Source organism: Dermacentor variabilis, chromosome 7 (genome assembly GCF_050947875.1).
Source record: "Dermacentor variabilis isolate Ectoservices chromosome 7, ASM5094787v1, whole genome shotgun sequence".
Taxonomy (NCBI): Eukaryota; Metazoa; Arthropoda; class Arachnida; order Ixodida; family Ixodidae; genus Dermacentor; species Dermacentor variabilis.
Window position 1 is genome coordinate 83,342,979 of NC_134574.1, and position 21,444 is coordinate 83,364,422.

At 46.7% G+C, this 21,444-nt stretch overlaps 1 protein-coding gene across 2 annotated transcripts in view; it reads right to left on the minus strand.

Moving 5' to 3' along the window:
* LOC142587586 (uncharacterized) overlaps window positions 1-19,842 on the minus strand; it is a 39,601-nt gene extending 19,759 nt beyond the window's left edge. For both annotated transcript variants that reach the window (XM_075698717.1, XM_075698716.1), the window contains exon 1: window positions 19,689-19,842. In XM_075698717.1, the coding sequence (XP_075554832.1) occupies window positions 19,689-19,790 (102 nt within the window). In that variant the 5' untranslated portion in view covers window positions 19,791-19,842. The remainder of the gene's footprint in view (window positions 1-19,688) is intronic.
* Window positions 19,843-21,444: the final 1,602 nt, after the last annotated feature.

Sequence of the window (21,444 nt, forward strand, 5' to 3'; positions counted from 1 at the left end):
CCATGATAATTCCGTACCGATCACTGGCCGCGAAGCAGTATTAGCTTATATCACCTCTGGTTAGCTCTATTGTGATTACTTTTCACTTAGATTTCGTGTATAAAATGGCGTGGTTTCTGGTGAATAAACAAAGGGAACTTTGCGCCCGCATATGACGTTTGCGTCTCCCTTCGTCCTCATTTGCTTGGCGCCGTAACCTTTGTTTGTAGGTCATGGAACAACTAGCTCAACAACAAGTTTTCTTATACGGACATATTTTGATGGAGTAGACTTGTAATTACCGTTTTTCTCAGTGACTCCAGACTATACCTACTTCTTGACATTACATCTCTGAAGCAACTAAGTCCTTTGGGCATGAGGCTGCCAAATGCCTTGGCGCTGGAAATCGAGTTCCATGCATTTGAGTCCTATTTCGTTTGAAGAACCTCTCTATATCACCAGCGGTTAGCACTAAATCGCACTTCGACAATCTACGTTGCAGTGTTAATTGTAGAACGATCGTCGAATGCTTCCCAATTAGCTGAAAAGAACGTTTCTTGCTTCTTTATTCGTATTGTTGTTGTTTCCTGCGAGTTAAGAAAGTACGCAAGAAAACCTACCACCGTCTATTTTACTGACGCGTGGTTTCCGTGGCAGCGCCAGAATGGCTCCGTTTGCATGGCTCTGTTCGCATGCGCTCTGTCTGCATGGCTTTTATTTTGTAATTCTGCATTTTTCACGGCACAAGGCCATGGACGGCTTCATATGCTGCTGGCGTCTTCCGGCGAACTCCGTTGCGACCAATACCTCGCATGCACGTTCGGATGTGATATCACGCTCCACGAGCAAGCGCAGTTTCAGATTTCCATCGTGTGCTCCCATGGGCTGCATCTAGAATGCGGTTAGCGCTTGCCGCAGGAGAATGAAAAAAAAAACGGCACCTGCTCGAGGCACGCGAAACCACGGCTCGCGGTGCCATTCTTGCGTCGATTCAGGTCCGCTGTTTGTCTACTTCGTTCCTGAGGCATAAGCCTACAAGTGGTGACCTGGGAGCCACACAATGACTGTTCCGCCCTAACCATTCACGCAACAGGACTCACGACCGTAGGACATCTCGTCGCTGCCGCTCCGCCTTTCATCCTTCTGTCCCAGACTTCGCAAGTTTGGTTTCCCCAGAACGAGGCGCAATTCTGTCTCTGCCGCATCACTTCGGAAACGACGCAGAACGCACCCGCATCCAACACCTCCTTACCGGAGAGGACCTTGACGACCGGGGCCTCTCACAATTGCTGTGCCGCATGCGACAGCTTCTCGGGGAGCACGACGTCCCCATATACTCAGCGTTGCTTCGAGCGCTTTTACTCTAACGTCTTTCCCGGGCTATCCGACTCGTCGTCGCGGCGGCCGGCGACGTCACGCTCGACCGCATGGCGGAGCTAGCCAATCAGGTTCATGAGGAGATCTACCCGTCCGTCACTGCTGTGTTATCGCTTACAGACCCGGCGATTTCACGCGTTGAGGCCCACAGCGATGTTTTTACCTCACTCCGTAGCCCTCCACAGGGGAACGGTTCAACTCGCCTCGTTCAGTGCTCTCTTCCGCATACACATCGAGCTCGTAGTCCAAGCCCTCCCGCTTTCTGCTGGTACCATCGGAATTTCCGACACCCAGCCTCGTAGTGTACACCTTCCTAATCGTGGGTGGGAAATGCCCGCCGAGGTAGCTGACGGCGGCGTTTGGTCTCGCTTGTCATCCCAAAAACTTTGTTATGGTAACCGACAACTTCTCCGGCGCCCAGTTTTTATAAACATGAGCGTTGAAATCAGCTTGGTTCCCCTGACTAAGGCTGATCGTTCCATGTCAGAAATGCAATTGCTTTGTGCTGCCAGCGCTTTTTCTGTGGCTACGTACGGACTTTGATCCCTTACCCTCGACTTCGACTTTCGCCGCACTTTTTGATGGGTCGTCGTCATTGCAGACGTGGTTCTACCGATCATTGGCTTAGAATTAACGGTGATGCGCAGGCTTGGACACGCACATATCTGTCCTACCAGACCACAAAGGTATCCCGTTATACCAAGACGCCTCCCCAAGCCTTCCATCCACACGGCCGTTGTTTCGGAGATGTACATCTATGCATCATAGGCCCTCTACCCATGTCTCAGTTTTCGTTATATACCCGCCATGGTCGACCAATTCGCACGCTGGTCGGAGGCTGTTATCAATCATGACATCACCGATGGGACTGTTTCCCGCTCTTTCATTTGTGCGCGGGTATCTTGCTTTGCTTGTCCTGGTACCGTGACAACAGACCACGGACGCCAATTTGAGTTCTACCTGTATCCTTGCCTCATTTGCATTGTCGACGCCGGCCATTGCCGTAGCGCTGCGTATCACCGTGTGCCAACGGTATGGTGGGACACCTTCACCGACAACTAAAGATCGCCCTGGCTGCCCACCTCGTTATTGCCACCTGTGTTGAAGCCTTGTTCTTGTGCTCCTGCGTTTCGGGGCGTCCTCCACGCAAACCTATAGTGCTCAGCAGCAAAGCTGGTGCATGGTAGTTCTCTTCGTCTCCCCGAGCATTTTTTACATCAACACAGCTACCTGCTCAACCACAAACATTCCAACAATGCCCCCTCGACTATGTTAAAGACCTGCGTCTCACCCCACCCTGTCCTTCCCGCCATCATACAATCATCAACCCCGACCTGGCCACTTCAACACATTTTTACCGTGCCACAACGCTCTCCGACCGCCACTAACCTCGGCCTACGATAGACCATTCCGCGTGCTCCGCCGCACTCCGAAAACCGCCACCCTATTACTGAACGGCAATGAAGATGCAGTGAGCTAAGGCCGCCATAAGCCGGCGTACATGTAGAGCGTGATACAAAGCCTCGCATCTCCGCCTGTCCTAGTGCTAGAGTGTCATAGCCAATCCTCAGACCGGTTGCGACTTCCAGTCTAAGGGGGGGCCCCTGCAGCAGCCTTTTTTGGGTGGCCTTATAACAATATTGGTTATAATGAAGGTATTTTTCAGTCATGTGCAGCTCCGTTTTAATGAGGTACGACTGTACTTGCGCTAAGAAGCTTTACATTTCATACCAGAATTCGGTGCTACAGTTTGTGGAGATGGGTTTGCACAAGGCACACCCTATAAGTGACGGTCAGAAAAGGGCACGACGCTCCTCCACTCCACAACGCGCAAAGGCGCTACGGCAGGGTTCGTCGAGTCTACGATGCGGCACAGAGAAGGCTCGAGAGTCAGATCACCAACAAACGTGGGTTTGTTCACCCAAGGTACAGCACAGTGCGACAGTTATGGCGCTTACGGGCAAAAACTCACCGCAAGACAGATCCGGTACGCGCGCCCACTGCGCTAGGGTTAACTGGTAAGCGGTCCACCAAGCGCGAGAACGAGAAGTCGCAGAAGCAAGGGTCCCACGTAGCAAACTCGTTGTGAGCCTGTGAGCATCTCCCGCGGCACAAAAGCGCTCAGCGGAAGAGAGCTCGGGTGGAGAGGACGCCCGGGGCTGTCACTCGAGAGGCCAATCAGGGCGCGTCCCGGTGATTCGAGCCGGGAAGAGAGAAGCACGGTTTGCACGAGAAATTAGCTTCGGCGCGCTAGCCGTGTCCGCCATGTTGCTGTTACGGCGGCGGTTCCCGGATATCGAGCTAAGCACAACGTGCGAGTTGGGGGACGAGGCGCGGGAAGGCACCTCGATCCCCAAAAGCAGTGGATAACGATCGCTGAAATTGCAGCTGTAACGCTTGTATGTAGAAGAGTTACAGTTGAGTGCATAGGTGGCAGACAAGGTGTGCAATAAGGTGTATTCTGCTCAGTGCTCATATTTTCTTGCAGTTGGCTAGCAGCACATCTCCAACGCTGGTAGCCAACTTCCGACTTCCAGTCTAGGCGGGGGCCCCTGCAGCACCCTTCTTTGGGCGGTGCCTGGAATCCGGAGAGCGCGAGCCTGGATAAGACGAAAATATAGACGGCGCCTCCATGTGGCATGCGAAGCCACGGCTCGCGGTTCTGTTAGGGTCAGCTGTCTTTCTTCTTTACTGCTGATTCATAAGCCTACACACTCCTTAATGCTACGAATCGAGCTGCCTAACCAGGGGTGATATGCAGGATGCGCCGAGTTTGGCGAAACTCGGGATCTTAACGAGCTCTGGCGACACCCCAAGATTTATTTTATTTATTTATTCAAATACCCTAAAGGCCCTCTTGGAGAGGGTATTACATAGGGGGGGGGGGGGCACACGAAACACACTAATAAGAATACGCGAAAAAATGAAAGCACTAATGGTACCGAGACACAGTTTATCTTTCGACAAGCTTCCAGTTACATTGGTTTATCTAGATTCACTCTGGGTGACTATCATTCCTTGGGCGTTGCCTCCTGGGCAGTCCACAAAGTGGGTCGCGCGTGATCATACCGTCTGTGCATGGTCGTGCCTTCTTTCACTTGTTTGTCTTTCCCCCGAGTGCATTACATGCAGAAGGAAGTTATAAAAGAAATGCATTTAGTAGAATATTATTAGTTACTTTAACGTGGTTTAGAAGCATTTTAAAGCTTACAAGATGTACACTAAATGCGTATTAGACTAACTTGTAATTTATTACGCTTCGCATTGTACCACGAGGGAACGCTGCGGTGGCGTCATCACATCCGTTCACCGGGCGAACTTGGCGGCTGAGCATCGGAGAGGCCCAGTGTAAACAAACTCATACGGCAAGCTTGCAGTGCGCGTCGTACTGATCAGGATCGACGATGGCCACTATTTCTTGGATAGTTCTGTTCTTCCGTGAGCAATCTTTCCATGCACCCCGTAAGACTGCCAATAGCTTCAGCGATTTTACAGATCGCAATGCGCTGCTACTGTTCACGGCTTAATGCTGAAGAAACAACTTGTCCGGTGCTGTTTCTGTGAGTGCGCTGATTTCCTCCTCTCTGCATGACTGCGAGCGTCACGAATATTACAGTGCGTGCAAAACAAAGACAGCCTATATTAGCTATGATGCGCCAAAGAGGTGGCGCCGACGATGGATCTCGCAACCAACACAGCGAAGGAGACATCGACAAACTGCAGATGAGTATATTTTTACTGTTTCATATTTAGCATAATACTAGTGCACGGATTAAGTCACTTTCGTAGTAACGAACTGAATGTCCAGCAGTTTAAAAAAGGCTATGAAACCCAATGGGTGTCCTTGCTTTGACATGCACGTGGGCCCGCGGAAATTTAAATGTGATCGCGTTTGCCCGAGCTTCGAAGCCATGGCATGCCATATTTATGTCATCATTCAGGTAATTGAAAAATCTCCAGAGCACAAGAAACTTTCTACATGGCTTCAGTTATAGCAAAAATATATTTGTATTGATTAGATACACATACAGTCATAAACGTTGTACAACATAGAGCACAACAAGCACAATACCCTGGAAAATGTCGAGACTATGCATTTATATTAATTCGCCACTAGCAAAGTGGAATAGCAATAAAAGAAAGGGTCAGGCGAGGAGACAAAATCACCCAGGTGGTATTCACTGTACGGTTAGAAGTATTCGAACTATAACACTTAGGTGGACCTAGAGTGAGCATTGGAAGGTTGAATAATATGGAAAAGATAAAGTTAACCTTCACTAACATGGTGAGATAACCGAAATTCATGAGTGACATTCAGCCCGCAGCATCTTTGGAAGAGTATATTTATACACGTGAAATATGAATAGCAGGTACTGATATAAAGCTGGAAACTTATGCAAAAATTTCATGGTTTTACCAGCACATGGAAGGCATTAGCAAATCGTGATAGCCATTTTACAGATGTCCTTGAAGAAAGTTTAGAGTCATTGTATCCTACCGGTTATGCAATGTGGGACATAAACCTGCAGGTTAAAAAAGAAAATTGAGAAGTCGAGGACTGTGCAGAAAGCGGAGTAACAAAAATTGTTGGAGACAGCATTAAGGCAGGAAGAGAGTGGTGTAGTAAACCGTGGCAACTGATATGCTAGTTGAGATTAAGAAAAAGATGGAGTCGGCGGGCAGACCATGCACGTCTTCAATGACTTGTTGTCAATTCATAACAGGTGATTACATAAGCGTGACATAATGGATGTCAAGGAGAGAGAACTGCAGCCGAGGATGGTCGAAAATTGCGTAATGGGAAAAAATATTATGTTTGTAGGCATAGGATGCAATCAGCTCTCATAAGACGGGATTGTAGGGAGATACATTTGTTTTGCAGTCGACAAAAATAGGTTTGTGGCGCTGCCAGTAGAAACTCGTGAAGGTGCGGGGACACCTCAGCTGCTGGCACACTAATCAACATGACAATTGACTCTGAAAAAGACAACCTGAGGTATGAAAAATAAAGCAACCTTGTCCCGACACATTGTTTTATTATGCATACTACACTAAAGGCTTCCACACTTAAGGTCGCTTAATACCAATAGTGCAACGAGAATTTTTTTTGTACATAATGCTTTATATGCGGTTTATTCATTCCAACAATTCATTTTTTTGCAGCAAAACATTCTGCTGCTGGAGGCACTCAACCACTTGGTGGCAGTAGGCGAGCGCCAGGCACGTGCTGTTGAGAGTGTGGCAAGGTCCAGCGGGCTGCTCTGCAACAGCAGTATCGGTGCCCTCACTGCTCTCCAGTCGAGCCCCAGGAAGACACCTTATAAAGGAGCTTTCAGTTTATTGGTTTGTTTATTATCCAAGAGCATGAATAAAATTATTGCAGTAAACATTGTGCTGTGCATATTAGGGCGCTAGTAACACGCACTTGGTGTCTCTTCAAACTGGGCAGAAACGTAAGACAACGTGTGCCACTCTTGGACCATGTAAATGAAAAATACACTAATGTAGCGTACACGTCATTGTGCTGTTTGTTCTTTCTATGTGCATGAATACAGTGCGTGTTAATAAGCTACAAGATGAACGGTGTGTGTATTTCACAATGAAAAGACAGGAATCACAGCGGGAGCTTAATAATGTCATCACCTATAGACTTTGCATATGAATGCAACACTGCCCGATTCAAACGTGCCATTACATGCACGTTTGATACCAAATAATCTTTTAAAATGTCACATATCTTCAAGTACTAATTTTCATACAGCTTAAGCCCTTGCATAGCTCACTTGTGAAGTATCTGTTTCATCGGCCAAATAATTGTACACTTTGTCCTTTTGTGTCGTAAGAAATGCGGCATCCTCTACAGTTGGATACAACTTCAGAAGACAGGAGAGGCCCCGCCCAGATGACCAAAGTGCAGCAGCACATAGCATCCACGTCTAAAGAAATAGGCCTTCTCCAACGAGCAGGTATAGTGCATCTGGCGGCACGATGTCAGTCTAGAGTGCATTCCCATTGGTGCAGGCTTGTGTTCACCTGCCTTTGAAGGGAAGATTCCACGGCCTCCTAAAGTTTCAACCGACTATAGAATCACGTAATTCTTTGTACCGGTTGCATAGACTTCAGCAACTTGATAGCACACAATGATCAGGGACAGAAATCTATAAAGGCATCCAAGCAAAGCTGCCTGCCCACGCTTTCATTAAGAGGGGCTGTAATAGGTCTCGCCAAATATTCCCATGACTTTCTCGCTTCCTCCAAAAAGAGGTAGTGTTTGGCACTTCTTTAGAAGGAAAAACAGATTACAGTTAATGTTGTGCACCACATCAAAGCGAACTGAACTTGCTTATCTGCACAGCATGTAATGGAAGCTTGTGCTTCACATAGGAAACAAACTGATTTGTCCCGTACAATTATTGAGTCCGGTCTGCCGCCGATTATGTCAACAGTGCAAATATACAAATTACACTTTTGAAAGGCCATTCATTTCATCATTATTTTTGTATGAAGGTTCTTTCAATAAGTGCTTGTATTACACGAGTAAGTGGATTTGAAAGCGACGCTTTGTTTGTAGACCTTCAGACTTCCACAATTGTGTGGCAAGGCACTGGCATCTTGTCAAATAGCTCACACTTCCTCGGTCCTGCACCAAAGAAGCCGAAGGCTCTATTTGAAGTTGGATCGCTCAACAATCCGACGACACACAAAAGTAACACACACAGAAGAGCGTTCTGCTGTGTGTATTTTTCTTCTTTTTGTGCCGTCGAGTTGGTGTCCCCTACGACGGTAGGGGACTCCAACCATTTAAACCATATAAATTTCTAATAGACTTATTAGCCCCGACACTAGCATATATTTGTAACCTTTGTTTAAGTACCGGCGTCTTCCCAAAACAAATGCAGATCGCAAAGTTGTTGCCATACATAAAAGTGGATCTGTTTCTGACTTTTCCAATTACAAACCAATATCAATTCTTCCAGTACGTTCTAGAGCATTAGAAAAATTATTAATTGCCGGTTGACTAACTTTCTAAGTTAGCATTCTGTTCTTTCTGACTACCAGTTTGGATTTAGAAAACAGAGATCGACTGAGATGACGTTGACAAAACAAAAAGAAATTATAATTTCCGCCTTTGAAGAAAAGCTTCTTGTTCTCCGGATATGTATAGACTTATCCAAAGCATTTGATCTACTTGAACACATTCTATTATCTCAGAAACCCAGTCACTGTGGCATTAGGGGCATCAGTCTTGCTTTAGTAGTCTGAGCTAAAGTACCGTAAACAAATTGTGTGTTTAAAGGTAACCTCATCAGGTGTTGAGCCAATCTTATCTGGTGTACCACTGGGAAGCATTTTAGGGCCTTTGTTGTTTTTAGAGTATATAAATGACATTTTTCATACTCCCTTTCCGGTTCATCTCGTAGCTTACGCTGATGATACTACAATGCTTGCCACAGGAAACACACTAGCTGAGTTATCCATTCCTGGCAACCAATTTTTAGAACATTTCCGTCACTGGTGTAGTAAAAGTTGTCTTAAGGTTATACGAATAAAACAAAGGCTGTGATATATAGAACAAAAAATAAAGTAGTAAGTGGTGATATCAAACTATTATTAGGTAATGACAAGATTGATATTGTATCCAGTTTAAGATCTATTGGTGTTATATTCTCTGAGACATTCAATTGGGACTTAGAAATTGAAAATATTAGTGCTAAAATGAACACGTTAAAAGGCGTGTTATGTAAACATAGGTTAACCCTTCCCACACAGGTTCAACTCCTCATTTTTAATACATATATAGCGCCAGTGATTACTTATTGCCACGCAGTTTGGAGTACAACGACACAACACATTAAACGGCGCCTTCTTATTACACCAAAGCGTGCGATAAGACTGATAGCTAATATACCGTGCAATGCTCACACCGGAGAATATTTCAGGCAGTTCAATATTTTAAGAATAACTACCTTGTATGCCTTCAAACTGGTTTGCATTTACAAAACTGCTGTAGAATCGAACAATAACGTTATGCTAACAATGTTTCAGCTAGTACGTCATGAACCTACATATGATGTACGTCACTCTGTATCATGGACCCTACCGTTAAGTCGCACCAAAAAACGCATACAATCTATATCGTACAATCTGCCTAGGCACCTAAATGTTCTCGAAGATAATCGTTTTTCTCTTAGGTTACTTTCTACACAACGTTTCAAGGAATTGATAAATCTTTTCAAGCCTTCGAACGAATAGCTCACCTGTGTAACTGTATGACAATACATTGTAGGGGTCTTGAATGAATTCTATTTATCTGTATTTTTGTATACGTTGGCGTTAGAATTGTATAATAAGAATTGGCCAAGAAATTGTGTAATTGCGTTAATTGCGTAAAGTCATGTCAATGTAATAGCCTAAGTTTCAAATACAGTTATGCAATCTTGAATTCTGTTTCTTTGTATACTTTGCAACCTGTCGCATCGGCTTTGTTTTTCACCACACTGCTGCTCTATAGAGCGTAGGGTGTCTCCAAACTGCATTCTGCAAGCTTTTTCTCTTCCGTCCTCTCTTATTAATGTACCTTCTTTTCAGAAAAATAAAACTCTATCTATCTTGTGTCCCGTCAAATTGTTGTGCAATTCAACTTCAAGCTTCTATAGCAATACACCCAGTATTCAACGTCTTCAATGCTCTAGTTATTAGGCCACATTGACACACATCTCTGAAATGACCCAACACAAATTAGCTCTCCAAATAATCACCACAGGCATTAAATTTTGCAGCAAGTATGTATGCATGTGCCATATTCTTTACCACTAAACTCGCAGGAATCAAAGGGGCAAGTATTAACCAGCCTTACTGCTGCCGTTACCATCATGACACCAATGGAAAGACGGTGCCACGTTTCAGTAAACTGTGTGCAGGAGACAAAGGTGTGACAGTGAGGCTTACAATAAAAATATCAGTTACAAGACATGTTCAAAGGCAGGACATGCTGCATGAAGCCCATCCTACTTTGGCATTGCGGCAAGATTTTACACGTTTGAGCCTATAACGTTTTGTGTAATCCTTGCTCTAAAGCTGTACAAAAGGTCTACTCCCTCTGCAATTTTTATTTTTATCATGGCGGGTTAAAGACCCACTTTTCATTGGCATCTGCACCACACTTCTCCCGATATGTAATTTCGCCTTGGTGGTTCATGACATCTTCACGCACACTGAGTTCTTCAGAGCATTGGATCTGCATCGTTCTACTGCATAAGAATTAGAGCCCCATTATGCGACGAAAATATATGATTTGTCGATCTACAATAACGCTGCCCCCCCCCCCCCCAAAATGTACACTGAACATCTGGCACATGCATCAACAGTAAACAGAGCAAACACGCTGAAGTATTTCTTCATGCAAGCCAGCACACTAAGATTCTCCATGCATTTTCATTTCGCCGCAAATGCATAGGCAGAACCGTCTTGGCGCAACATCCGCATCTAGCGCTGCAACGAATTGTGCAATGCCTCGCTGTTTCATAGTGCGGCCTATAGATGACGCATAACCAGAATTCAGCATTATGCATACTAAGTAACTTTACCAATGAAGAACTCCAAGTTCTTTATGAGATGAGCATTAATAGGGTACTTCACACAATTTGGGATATCATTTTCTCCATATATATTTATTTACCTCTTTCCCAAGAAAGTGAGCCATTTGGAAGGCACTCTGACAGACAAGTAGAACAATCGGCAAAAGGTCAGCAACCAGCGTAAAAGTCAGTGTCATAGGCAGCAGCATGTGAGAAGTCGGTAACACAAAATTTAAGTCGGCTACACAGAAGTGACAAATTTGGCAATATGACATGTCTAGACATTGCTTCAATGCTAATCACAGTCACGCTGACACTAAAGGCGCATTAATTCTTACGTACGTTCCGTCGACACACCCGACTACGTTCGTAATGTTCCCACGATATAGGAAGCGTTCTTACATATATGCCCGCACAGCCGCAGTCTTCGGGAAAGCCAGCCACCGCTTGCACACTGCCGCATCGATGAGCGCGTCAGGCACATCTCTGACACAGCGGCTCACAGTAGTTTACGTCCAATGTAACGCTCGGCGCCGACACTTTCCTGAAAACTCCTAGTCCCGTAGAAACGGAGGGCGCAGAGGTCTTGCTCTTCGACGGTGAGCGAATGAAGCCCGCAATGCTGCCTCCACCGACGAGAGTCTTCGCCTAGCTCGTCACACAGCCAGCGCACTGATGCCTTCGACAGGCGAAAATGACGCTGAAACTCCACGTCGGTCATGTACGTGAACGTGTCCAGACGGTCATACTGCCGCTTGCTGCTGCTGCTGCTGCTGCATGCAATGACACAGGCTGCTGCTGCTACCGTCATGTTCCGGAGTTGAACGCGGAGGGAGTTTCGCGATGTACGAGTTTAGCATGAGTTCGCCTGTCAATCACGCCCCGCGCGAGGCATGCAACTCTTGTGCGCGCACCCACCACGGTTGGGCCACGCCCAACTCATTTTTCGGCAACAGCGACGCAGTGCTGAGCTGAGAGGCATCAACATTCTTGGCCGCCGACATAAAGCACGCACAGCGCACTGTCATCGGTGATGTAGTGAGCAACACTATCAAAAACAAAGCGTTGACTGTCGTTGGCTTTGCATATATATTTTGGGCTGAGGTTGCTCCACAACACGATTTCATTGCCTGCATTGTGGTGACGTAGCGCACAGTAAATCATTATCAGCACGTCACTGTAGCTGCTTGCAAGGCGTTGATGCGCCGGGGTGGACGACGATACTGAGGAGTGCGCATCGCAGCAGCCGTTTGAGGTGGGTGCTCTGTCGTCGGTGATGTATCGGAGCCACAGCGTCGCAAACACGATCAGCGACCCAGAATCGCTTGCTTTTCTAGAACCAGTTCAATGGCGTTTGTTGATCACAAGTACTGCGCACTCAACTTTTCCAACACCTTCCTCCGTTGGAATTCTCATTTCATAACTGCACACAAGAGCCCTCACCTGCCAAAATGCGATTGCTGCGGTGTCGTTATGATATGCACCTGCGATGGCTGCTGGCTCCGGCAGAGGTAATCCGTAAGCACCTTGGTGTGCACAACACACTGAAATACTGCGTACAATCGCACAGAGGCACCTTCACTGGGCAAGCGACGACAAGCGATGAATTGTCTTCGCAATGCATCGCAGAGGCTTTGCGTGCAAAGATAAACTGGTACATTTTCACTGTAATGCGTCACTACGGGCCCTAAAATAACGTGCCGCCATTTTGCAGTGACAGCCGTTGCTCCCGTATCTATGACTAGTGTGTCGCGTTTAGTTGATAAAGCGGGGGCCTTAATAGCCTAGTGAAGCGCCTGCGATGAACAGCCGTACCACAGCGCTGCGTTTCTATTCCCCTAATAGAGAAAGAATGATCATAACTGAATTTATTGATAATAGCAATGCAGCGCCCCTAGGTGACTGGTCACCGTATGAACTCCCTCGTGCGTGGACCGCTTCAACGTATCCGTAAGATCTTGATGAGGGCTAGCTGGTTCATACTTAGAACTGAGGTAAAACAGCGCGAAAAAGACTAGGACACAAGGAAACAAATATGTACAGCGCTTGTCTGTGGTATTTGTTTCCTTGTGTCCTCGTGTTTTTCGCGCTGTTTCACCTCAATGTATCCGCTTCATAGCTTTCGACTCACTGTCGCCACTCGCGGCAAGAAGTGAAAAATTTTATAATTTGCTCGGTCTTCGTATGTCATCAGAAATGTCTATCATTCAAAACAAAAACATATACTTAAAGAAATAAACATTTCTGTTATTTTATTTGTTGTATTTTAACGTATTCGATTGAGCCAAAGTGTAGGTGCAAAAATGCGCTGCATCTACAATGTTCGCATTCGACGGAGGATGGAAAAATAGTGCCCGAAAGAGGAGGCACGCCCTTGACGCGCCTGAGATAGGCGTGGCAAGCGGCTCACGGCAAGTGTGCAGATAGACAGCCGGACAGTCACGGTACTTCTAAGTTGCGATAATGCGTTCATAAGAATACGCGGCGCTGGCGCGTTTCGTTGTGCAGCCTACTGTGCTTATAACGTGCAAGCAGCGTGCCGCGCAGGGTGCGCTCATGTCGTCATACGCGGCTTTTTGTCTACGTCTTTTTTAGCCTGTAGCTTTTGCGCGTTGCACGCTAGGTACGTTCACTGACTGCCGTCGAGCAAACTCGGGTAAAACTCGGGTGCGTAGCTACGCGAAACGCAAATCCTCGCTGCAACAGTACCTCAAAATCCAACCCAAAAAGCCGCACGTAATACTATTACAAGAAACCCTATGCGAAACCCTCACGCTCTCAGGGTACAGCCCCGTCTCCCAAAGAGGAGTGGACGCCAGGAGAGGCATCGCCACTCTCGTTAATAGAAAATTCGTGCATATCGTTCATCACGTTTTACCGAACAACAGACGCATCGAGGCGATCCTAATCGAGCTCGTATCTAACATACTCTTAAAACAAATCGTTTTTGTACTAAACGTCCACAGCTCCCCCGCGACTACAAACAATCTTTCCACGAAATCCTTACTAAAGTTACATCATTGGCACGAAACTCACCGATCATTATCGCAGGGGACTTCAACACCCCCCACCCGTCGTAGTGTTACCCCACAATCAAGCCTAGCGGCAACAACCTCTCGCGCGCGATCGACGACCTGTCCCTCACCCTGGTGACGGACCACAGGTTCCCCACCAGATTGGGTACGTCGACCCGACGCGATACTACGCCGGACCACACGTTACTCCGAAATGTAGCAAACTACATATGGACGAACACGCAAGAGCACCTTAGCAGCGATCACTTCGTCATACGCACAGAAATACCAAACACGACGGCCCCACCTAAGTCTTTCACCTTCACAGACTGGGATACCTTTCGCCAGTTACGGAAGGAAGACACGAACACGTACGACTCCTTCGCGGAGCTCCTCTCTGCGATAAAGGGCGACGTAACTAGAGCCACGAAAACCATACAAACGGAATTGGAGATCCCAAGGGTTGACCCTCACCTCGCACACTTACTCGAGGCCAAGGCCTAGATACTTGCGCGATGGAGAAAGCAACGTCTCAACAGACGCCTGCGCAAACGCATCGCGATACTCAAACTAGACATCAAACAATACTGTACAGAGCTGACAAGACTCCAATGGCACGAACTATGTTCGGCGGTCGACGGTCGTATGTGGACCGGAGGTAAGTGGCGCCTCCTGAAACGCATGTTAGACGACAGCCAAACAAAGGCTAATCAAAGCCACGCGCTAGACCGACTTTTACGCTGACATAAAGAGAAAAGGGGAACGGAAGAGTCCTTCCTGGAAAAAATTGCCAAACGTTACCTTCCGCTGGGCGACGCTCACGCCAACGATTACCCGAGCATAAAGTGCGAAACCACTCCCGAACTAGACACTGCCTTCACGGAAGCATAAGTTTGAGAGGCGCTACACAACCTAAACAGCAGGTATACCTGAGGTCCCGACGGGGTAACCAACCGAATGTTACGAAACTTAGACAACCAGGCCATTACATTACTCACTAAAGACATCAACCACGTGTGGGCAGTGGCGCACGACCACGGTGGTCCTTATCCCAAAACCCGGCAAACCACTTAACCTCGACAATTTACGCCCCATCTTTCTTACTTTATGTGTGGGTGAAGTAGCTGAGCACGTCATTCAAAACCGAGTGGCACGCTACATTGAGAAACACGAACTCCTCCCACACAACATGGTAGGGTTTCGACCCCACCTATCCACGTGAGATGTCATGCTACTCCTAAAGAGACAGGTCTTCGACGTTAAAACAAGAGACGTTCGAGGCATCCTCGCCCTCGATCTCACGAAAGCATTCGACACCGTCTCGCACCGCTTCATATTGGAGTCTGTGGCTGGCCTCGGCCTCGGCCAGAGATTTCAGAAGTACGTGGCGCTCCTTCCTAAAAGACAGAGAAGCCCGACTGCGAGTCTCGCAAGTTAAGTCAGAGTGCTTCACGCTGGGCTCCGTCGGAGCACCGCAAGGCTCAGTCATCTCTCCATTACTATTTAACATAGTGAGGAAGGGACGCGCAGACAAATTACGAGACATACCGAACGTAAACTACGCTCTGCATGCAGATGACATCACCATCTGGAGCCCCGGAGGCTCCCTGGCAGGCATGGAGCAGGCTCTACAGCCTGCCCTAGATGCCACGGAGGAGTACCTACTAGACACAGGAATGAAACTATCCTCCAAGAAATCGGAACTCTTACTATTTCGCAAGTCTTGCCAAGGAGTACGCTACCTAACTCCTCTAGACGAACTTCCGATCGCACTACACACAAGAGACGGACAACAGATTCCGCGAGTCAACCACATACGCATTCTTGGACTACTAATCGAAGCTACCGGATGCCACCGACACACGATCACACACTTAACCGCAAAAACCGAAAACATGATCAGGCTCATCCACAGAGTATAAGGGCGCAGGAAGGGTCTCTGCGAAGATAACCTTCCGCGCGTATACCACGCATTCCTTATGAGCCACATTAATTATGTCGCCTCTGCCCAAAATTGGACGCAAATAGAAAAGACGAAACTAAACACACTCATGCGCAAGAGCATCAAACAGGTCTTGGGCATTCTACAAAGAGCAAGTACAGCAAAGGTAGATCAGCTAGGCATGCACAACAACATCGACGAAGTGATCGAGACTCAGACTATGGCTCAAATACTCCGCCTACCTCGTCCAAAGCCGGTAGACTAATTCTAAGCGAAGCTAATGTCTCCCCATCTCCATATCTCGAGCACGCGGTTACCCTACCGAGTGAAATTAGAGACAACTACAGAGTTTCACCGTTTCCCAGAAACGTCCACCCACTATACAACGCGGGTAGGCGCCGGGCCCGCGCCCGCGGGATTCTCGACCGCACCGACGCGGATCGTGAAGCCACCGCATTTGTGGAAGCGGCCCAGTACGGCAATACATCAACTTTCGCGATAGCAGTTGTGGACGGCAACGGAACGTTACGATCATCCGCAGCGCTAAAGCAGAACCATCGCGAAAGCAGAACAGATAGCCGTAGCCATCGCCATGGCAGACCCCACATTTACCCATGTCCTCACGGATTCGCGTGCTGCAATTCGCGCTTACGAAAGCGGCAACATATCCAAAGAGGTAGCGCATATACTAGTAGCGAGCTCAAAGGACTGCAAACGATGCCTCTCCTGGTTCCCCGTTCACATGGGGAAAGACATTCACCCGCAAAAACCCAACCTCAATGAAACGGCCCACGACCGTGCGCGAGAACTTGCCCGCCGCGACGGTCCCACGGCCTCCGAGGGGCTGGACATTCAGTTTAAAGACCCGCTACTCACTAATCAAGAAATCACTTTACACTATCGAAAAGCCAGAACGAAATACCCACTCCCGCACGCCAAACTCGCACGCGCAGGCGGCCGCGTTTCGAATGCTGTAAACGGACTCGTATCCGTCACGAGGCCTACTAAGCCACTACAACTATGAAATCCCGGCAACTTGCCCAGACTGCCCATAACTCTATTGCTCACTCTCGCACATGCTTTGGCAATGTACCGCGTTACCAGAGGGCCCTTTCTCCACTCAGCCCGAATGGGAAAAAGCCCTCAAAAGCCTGGACCTAAAACTCCAACTCAAGGCCGTCCTGAGGGCCCAAGAACTGGCGGAGCGTCACCACGTTCCCGTCCCGACTTGGGCGTCGCGTACGGTTTCGGCCCAAGGAGCTCCCCGCGTGCAATCTCCAACGGCTCAAACCTCCTCAGGACCTCAATAAAGTTCTTGACTCACTGACACCGCAGTTATCCTGTGAAGGGCCGGATGCACGTCTGAACCTAGCTTGCTATACCCTAACGTATCGCCAAAACGTGCATTAATATTATCTACAATTTGTCAGTAGAACTAATGTCAATGTTGTTAAACAAACTAAAGTGTTTGTTTAACAAAACATTTTCAACATTGTTTTGCAGTGAATACAACGAGTATGTTGCGTAGCTCAGGGCTGCAAAAGAGTGATAGTAATAAATCACCGCATGTCATGTTCCTCCAAAAAGAATATTTTCAGGCTTTCCCATTTGCGCGTTGTTGACGGGGATTCTAAGTTTTAAGAGCTAAAGAAAACTGTTGCTAATGTTTGCCAGCTTAAATCTTCTTGACTTATTTTCTCTGAATGGTTTCGCGTATATCAAGTTAGGAGGTAATAAATGATCCAAAACTACTGAAGCATATTCTAGCACTGGTTGTATGTAGCCTCTACATTCCAGGATATCAATTGTCTTCCACCAGCCTTTTCTGCCTGCGTAATGTCTTCGATGTCATAATTTTGGCTTTCCTTCCTTTGTTGATAATTCGTGACGCTTCTTCAATGTTGTGCTCAACTTTAGGCCTTATGTTGGCCGAGCCATTCTGGTAAATTAATGCAATGAAACCCGCAATCGGACCCAGACTTGGAAGCAGAGGCAACATTACCAATGGCATGGGGTACATGTGCCTTGTGCTTGAAAGTCAGTGGAATGATCATCATTAAGCTATTGATAAGGGACGTCAGCGATGACGTCGCCGTACTAAAAGAAATGTGCATCCACAATGATCTGCTTGACATTAGAGGCCGAAAATTCGCCGAAAGATACAACGCAGCCTACTGCGAATTTTTAGCGCAGCTGCTTAGGCGCTTTGAACTGAGAATATATTGGTTCAAAGAATGTGACTCTGATGAATAGGGTCCTCTCGGCGGCGGCGCTCCACGTCTGCTCGGGTAGGTCATTCAATAGCAGCTGCAGACGACGCATTTCCAGCTTTTGCGTCGCTCGTTGTTCGCAAAGAAAGCGCAAACATGGGAATGCATGGCTCACGCGGAGCGCATTGTGTAGCGGCAGCGCCGTAACGAAAGTATCCAGTGCGCAGTGTATCTGAAGTTAACGGCAGCGCTTTGTTCCCATATATTGTATCGGAGGAGGCGCTCGCCGCGTGCCGGTTCGCCTCTGTGGAGCACACCGCGTGCATCGTTCCGCTTTCCTCCTCACCCTTGCTCCATGCTGTCCTGTCCCGCTTTCCCCTTCGCGCTCTCATCGCTCTCGCCGTCTTTCATCCACCGATACGCTCCGCCTTCAGTCTTTCATCCTTCGCTGTGCTCGTTCGCTCGGTTAGGCCGAGGACGCCGATGCTCACCGCAGAAACTGAGCGCCTGAGAACTGCGCTCTAAAAAGCGAGTGGAATGTAATAGACTGCGAGGAAAGACGTGGACTGGTTGGACGCCTGCCTTTGGAAGACTCGACCAATGCGACGGTGATGCCGCAAACCATGTCGAAAAATACACCGACTCCAGAAAATAAACATAAGCAGGTGATTTGTTTACGGGCCAACCGTAAGTGCTCTTTATGATTTTTCCCACCCAGATGGCAGGAGTGATGATGTTGCCTGCAACGACCCGGAAACGACACTGCGAATGGAGAGCAGTCATAGGGGAGCAATGTGATGGTGGCTACAATGGCCGCATATTTTAGCACAATACTCTGGCAAATTAAAAACGGCAATGTGGGCGCCGATAGCCGAAATGGGAGCTATAAGGATCACCGTGGTATCTGCCAGATCTATAAGGTCGCAAAAGCCAGGTGTATACATAGACCTACGTAGGCATACGTAGACCTTACATACGTAGACATACGTAGACATACGTAGACATACGTAGACCTTAAACGGCTGATAAAAAGCTCGTACTAGAGAGTAATGCAAGAACATCATCCTTCTTCAATAACAGGGGGGAAATAAACTGCGTGTATGCATGTGGCTGCTAACCGCTTATGCTCGGAGAGTCAGCAGGAGAACGTTTAGCTGAAAAAAAGAAGTCCATAAACTGAACGCGTCGTTTGGAGCTGTGTAGGGAGCCTAGGCTGACCGACTGGCAATAACGTCGTGCACATGAAATTAACAAGAATGCAACACAAGCAGACCACATGCCATGAACATTTGTTGCTCACCGTAAGATCGTTTGATACACGATTATTCGAGTGTCCCATATCGTCTGTCACAAATATTGCCTTCAATAGTTGTGATGCAAAAAACTTAAGAATAATATTTGTCCCTATAAAGCAGGAACTCAAATAGAATAAATCGAATGCAGTGATATATGTTATGGTACGGAAAGCTATTCTAAATGCGAATAACCTAATTTTAACGCATATTCATCGTTTGCGTTACAATCACAGTCACACACAAGCTTAGCTTGTGTGATGCACAATCAAAGGCGAGTTAAAAGAAATTGTTACCTTTGCAGCACTTAGACTTGATTTCACCACCCTAAGTTTACATTCCAACATGCTTAGAGAAGTGGTAAACAGAAGCACAGTAAAAAGATGATTGGTAACCATGCTTTATCTAGGTAAACGACCAGTCCAACTGCATATGAGAATTCCGGGAGCAGTCACACGGGGTATGAAGAAATAGTCTTATATATATATATATATATATATATATATATATATATATATATATATATATATATATATATATATATATATACAGACATACACTGTGATGTGCGGTGCACAGGTGCACCGCGCCAGAGTAACGCAGCGATGCATTCTGTTTTATGTCATGTTGGCACCTGTATGTATTTTCAAGGTTATTGTGTGCACACATCCGTTGCAAAGTAAATTGAATCGCCTGTGTGCCAACCAAATCTTTATACCTGTTTGCGTTTCTGTAGGAGAATAGCCTCCACTTTCTGGTTTGAATCAGCGACGTGTAACATTAGACAATTTATTTTTTATAGAGATTTGTGAATGTGTATTGTCCTTTAGGCTACATGGTAACGAAGTAGAAGTCTCATCACAATAAGTTTGGATATAAAGGCAACGTGAAATTTCTCTCCCATCTATACTTGCTATTGCTTTATTACTGATAAAAAGACCGCATAGAGAAGTAAATATATTGAACTTAGCGTAAGCCAACTGAGGAAAACTCACAATGGATTTGTCAGCATTTCGGAACGGAAATGTATCTTGAATTGATGTTTACATCAAGGCTAGATCAAGAAAATAATAATACAGACTGCAAGTAGTTCCGTTGTAACCTGTTGTATAATTTTGGTAAATTTTGGCTTCTTATAAATGAAACGTTCGTCACGTCAATATTATTGCACGCTCTAATAATCATGCAGGCAAGTACAATTATTTTTTCGTCACAAGCTCCTCGAATTACAATCATTGTATTTCTTTACGTATGACCTAAAATATTCGCGCTGCGATTGCTGGCCGATCTGCTCACGATTCCATATTCGCAGGATTTAGACATGTACCTTTGTTTCGTGCCTAAAAAAATCGTAGCCGCGCTTGCCTTTTGGAAAGGTGCATCTAGATCAAGTGGCATAGCGTAGCGCACATCGTGACACATTGGTCGTTGAACGGGTAAGAAAAAGTTGTTTTGGACATTTTTACTGATTGCCGTAGAGATTTCAACAGTCATCAAGTACGGAAGAGCAGGCGCTTCTGTAAACTGGCAAGTTGATTTTAGCGCTCACGCCTCACTGCCCGAAAGAGCTGTAAATTTCTGTAGTGAACTTTTTGCAATGAAAGATCTTCGCCAAGATCCAGTGCTACGTGGAACTCTGGATGAATTTTCCAAGTGATGGGGTCTGGTTTGAACGTTTACATTATTTCAATGAGGATTCTGTGAGCCTAGTTATTAATTCCGCAGAAGAACGTAGGCCGTGTTTCATGATATTGAATCAATTTGCCTAGCGGCTCGGGTGTATCTCGAGACCTGCTGGTACTTAAGTTGAGGCTTTTATCTGTGCACACTGAGGGTGGCCCTACGTCTCAACACTACACGCGTTGTAATGCAGTCCTAGGTGATGTCGCGAAATCCACATCTTTCAATGCTTTACGTCTTTGTCTTGTGAAATGCTTACCAACTGTTGTCCAGCTACAAGTTGAGGTAACTGAAATATGCGTCAGCTCGTTTAGTGTACCAAATCCTCTCATCAGAACGAGGCTTCAAAAGTGGCGACTTCAATACCGGCTT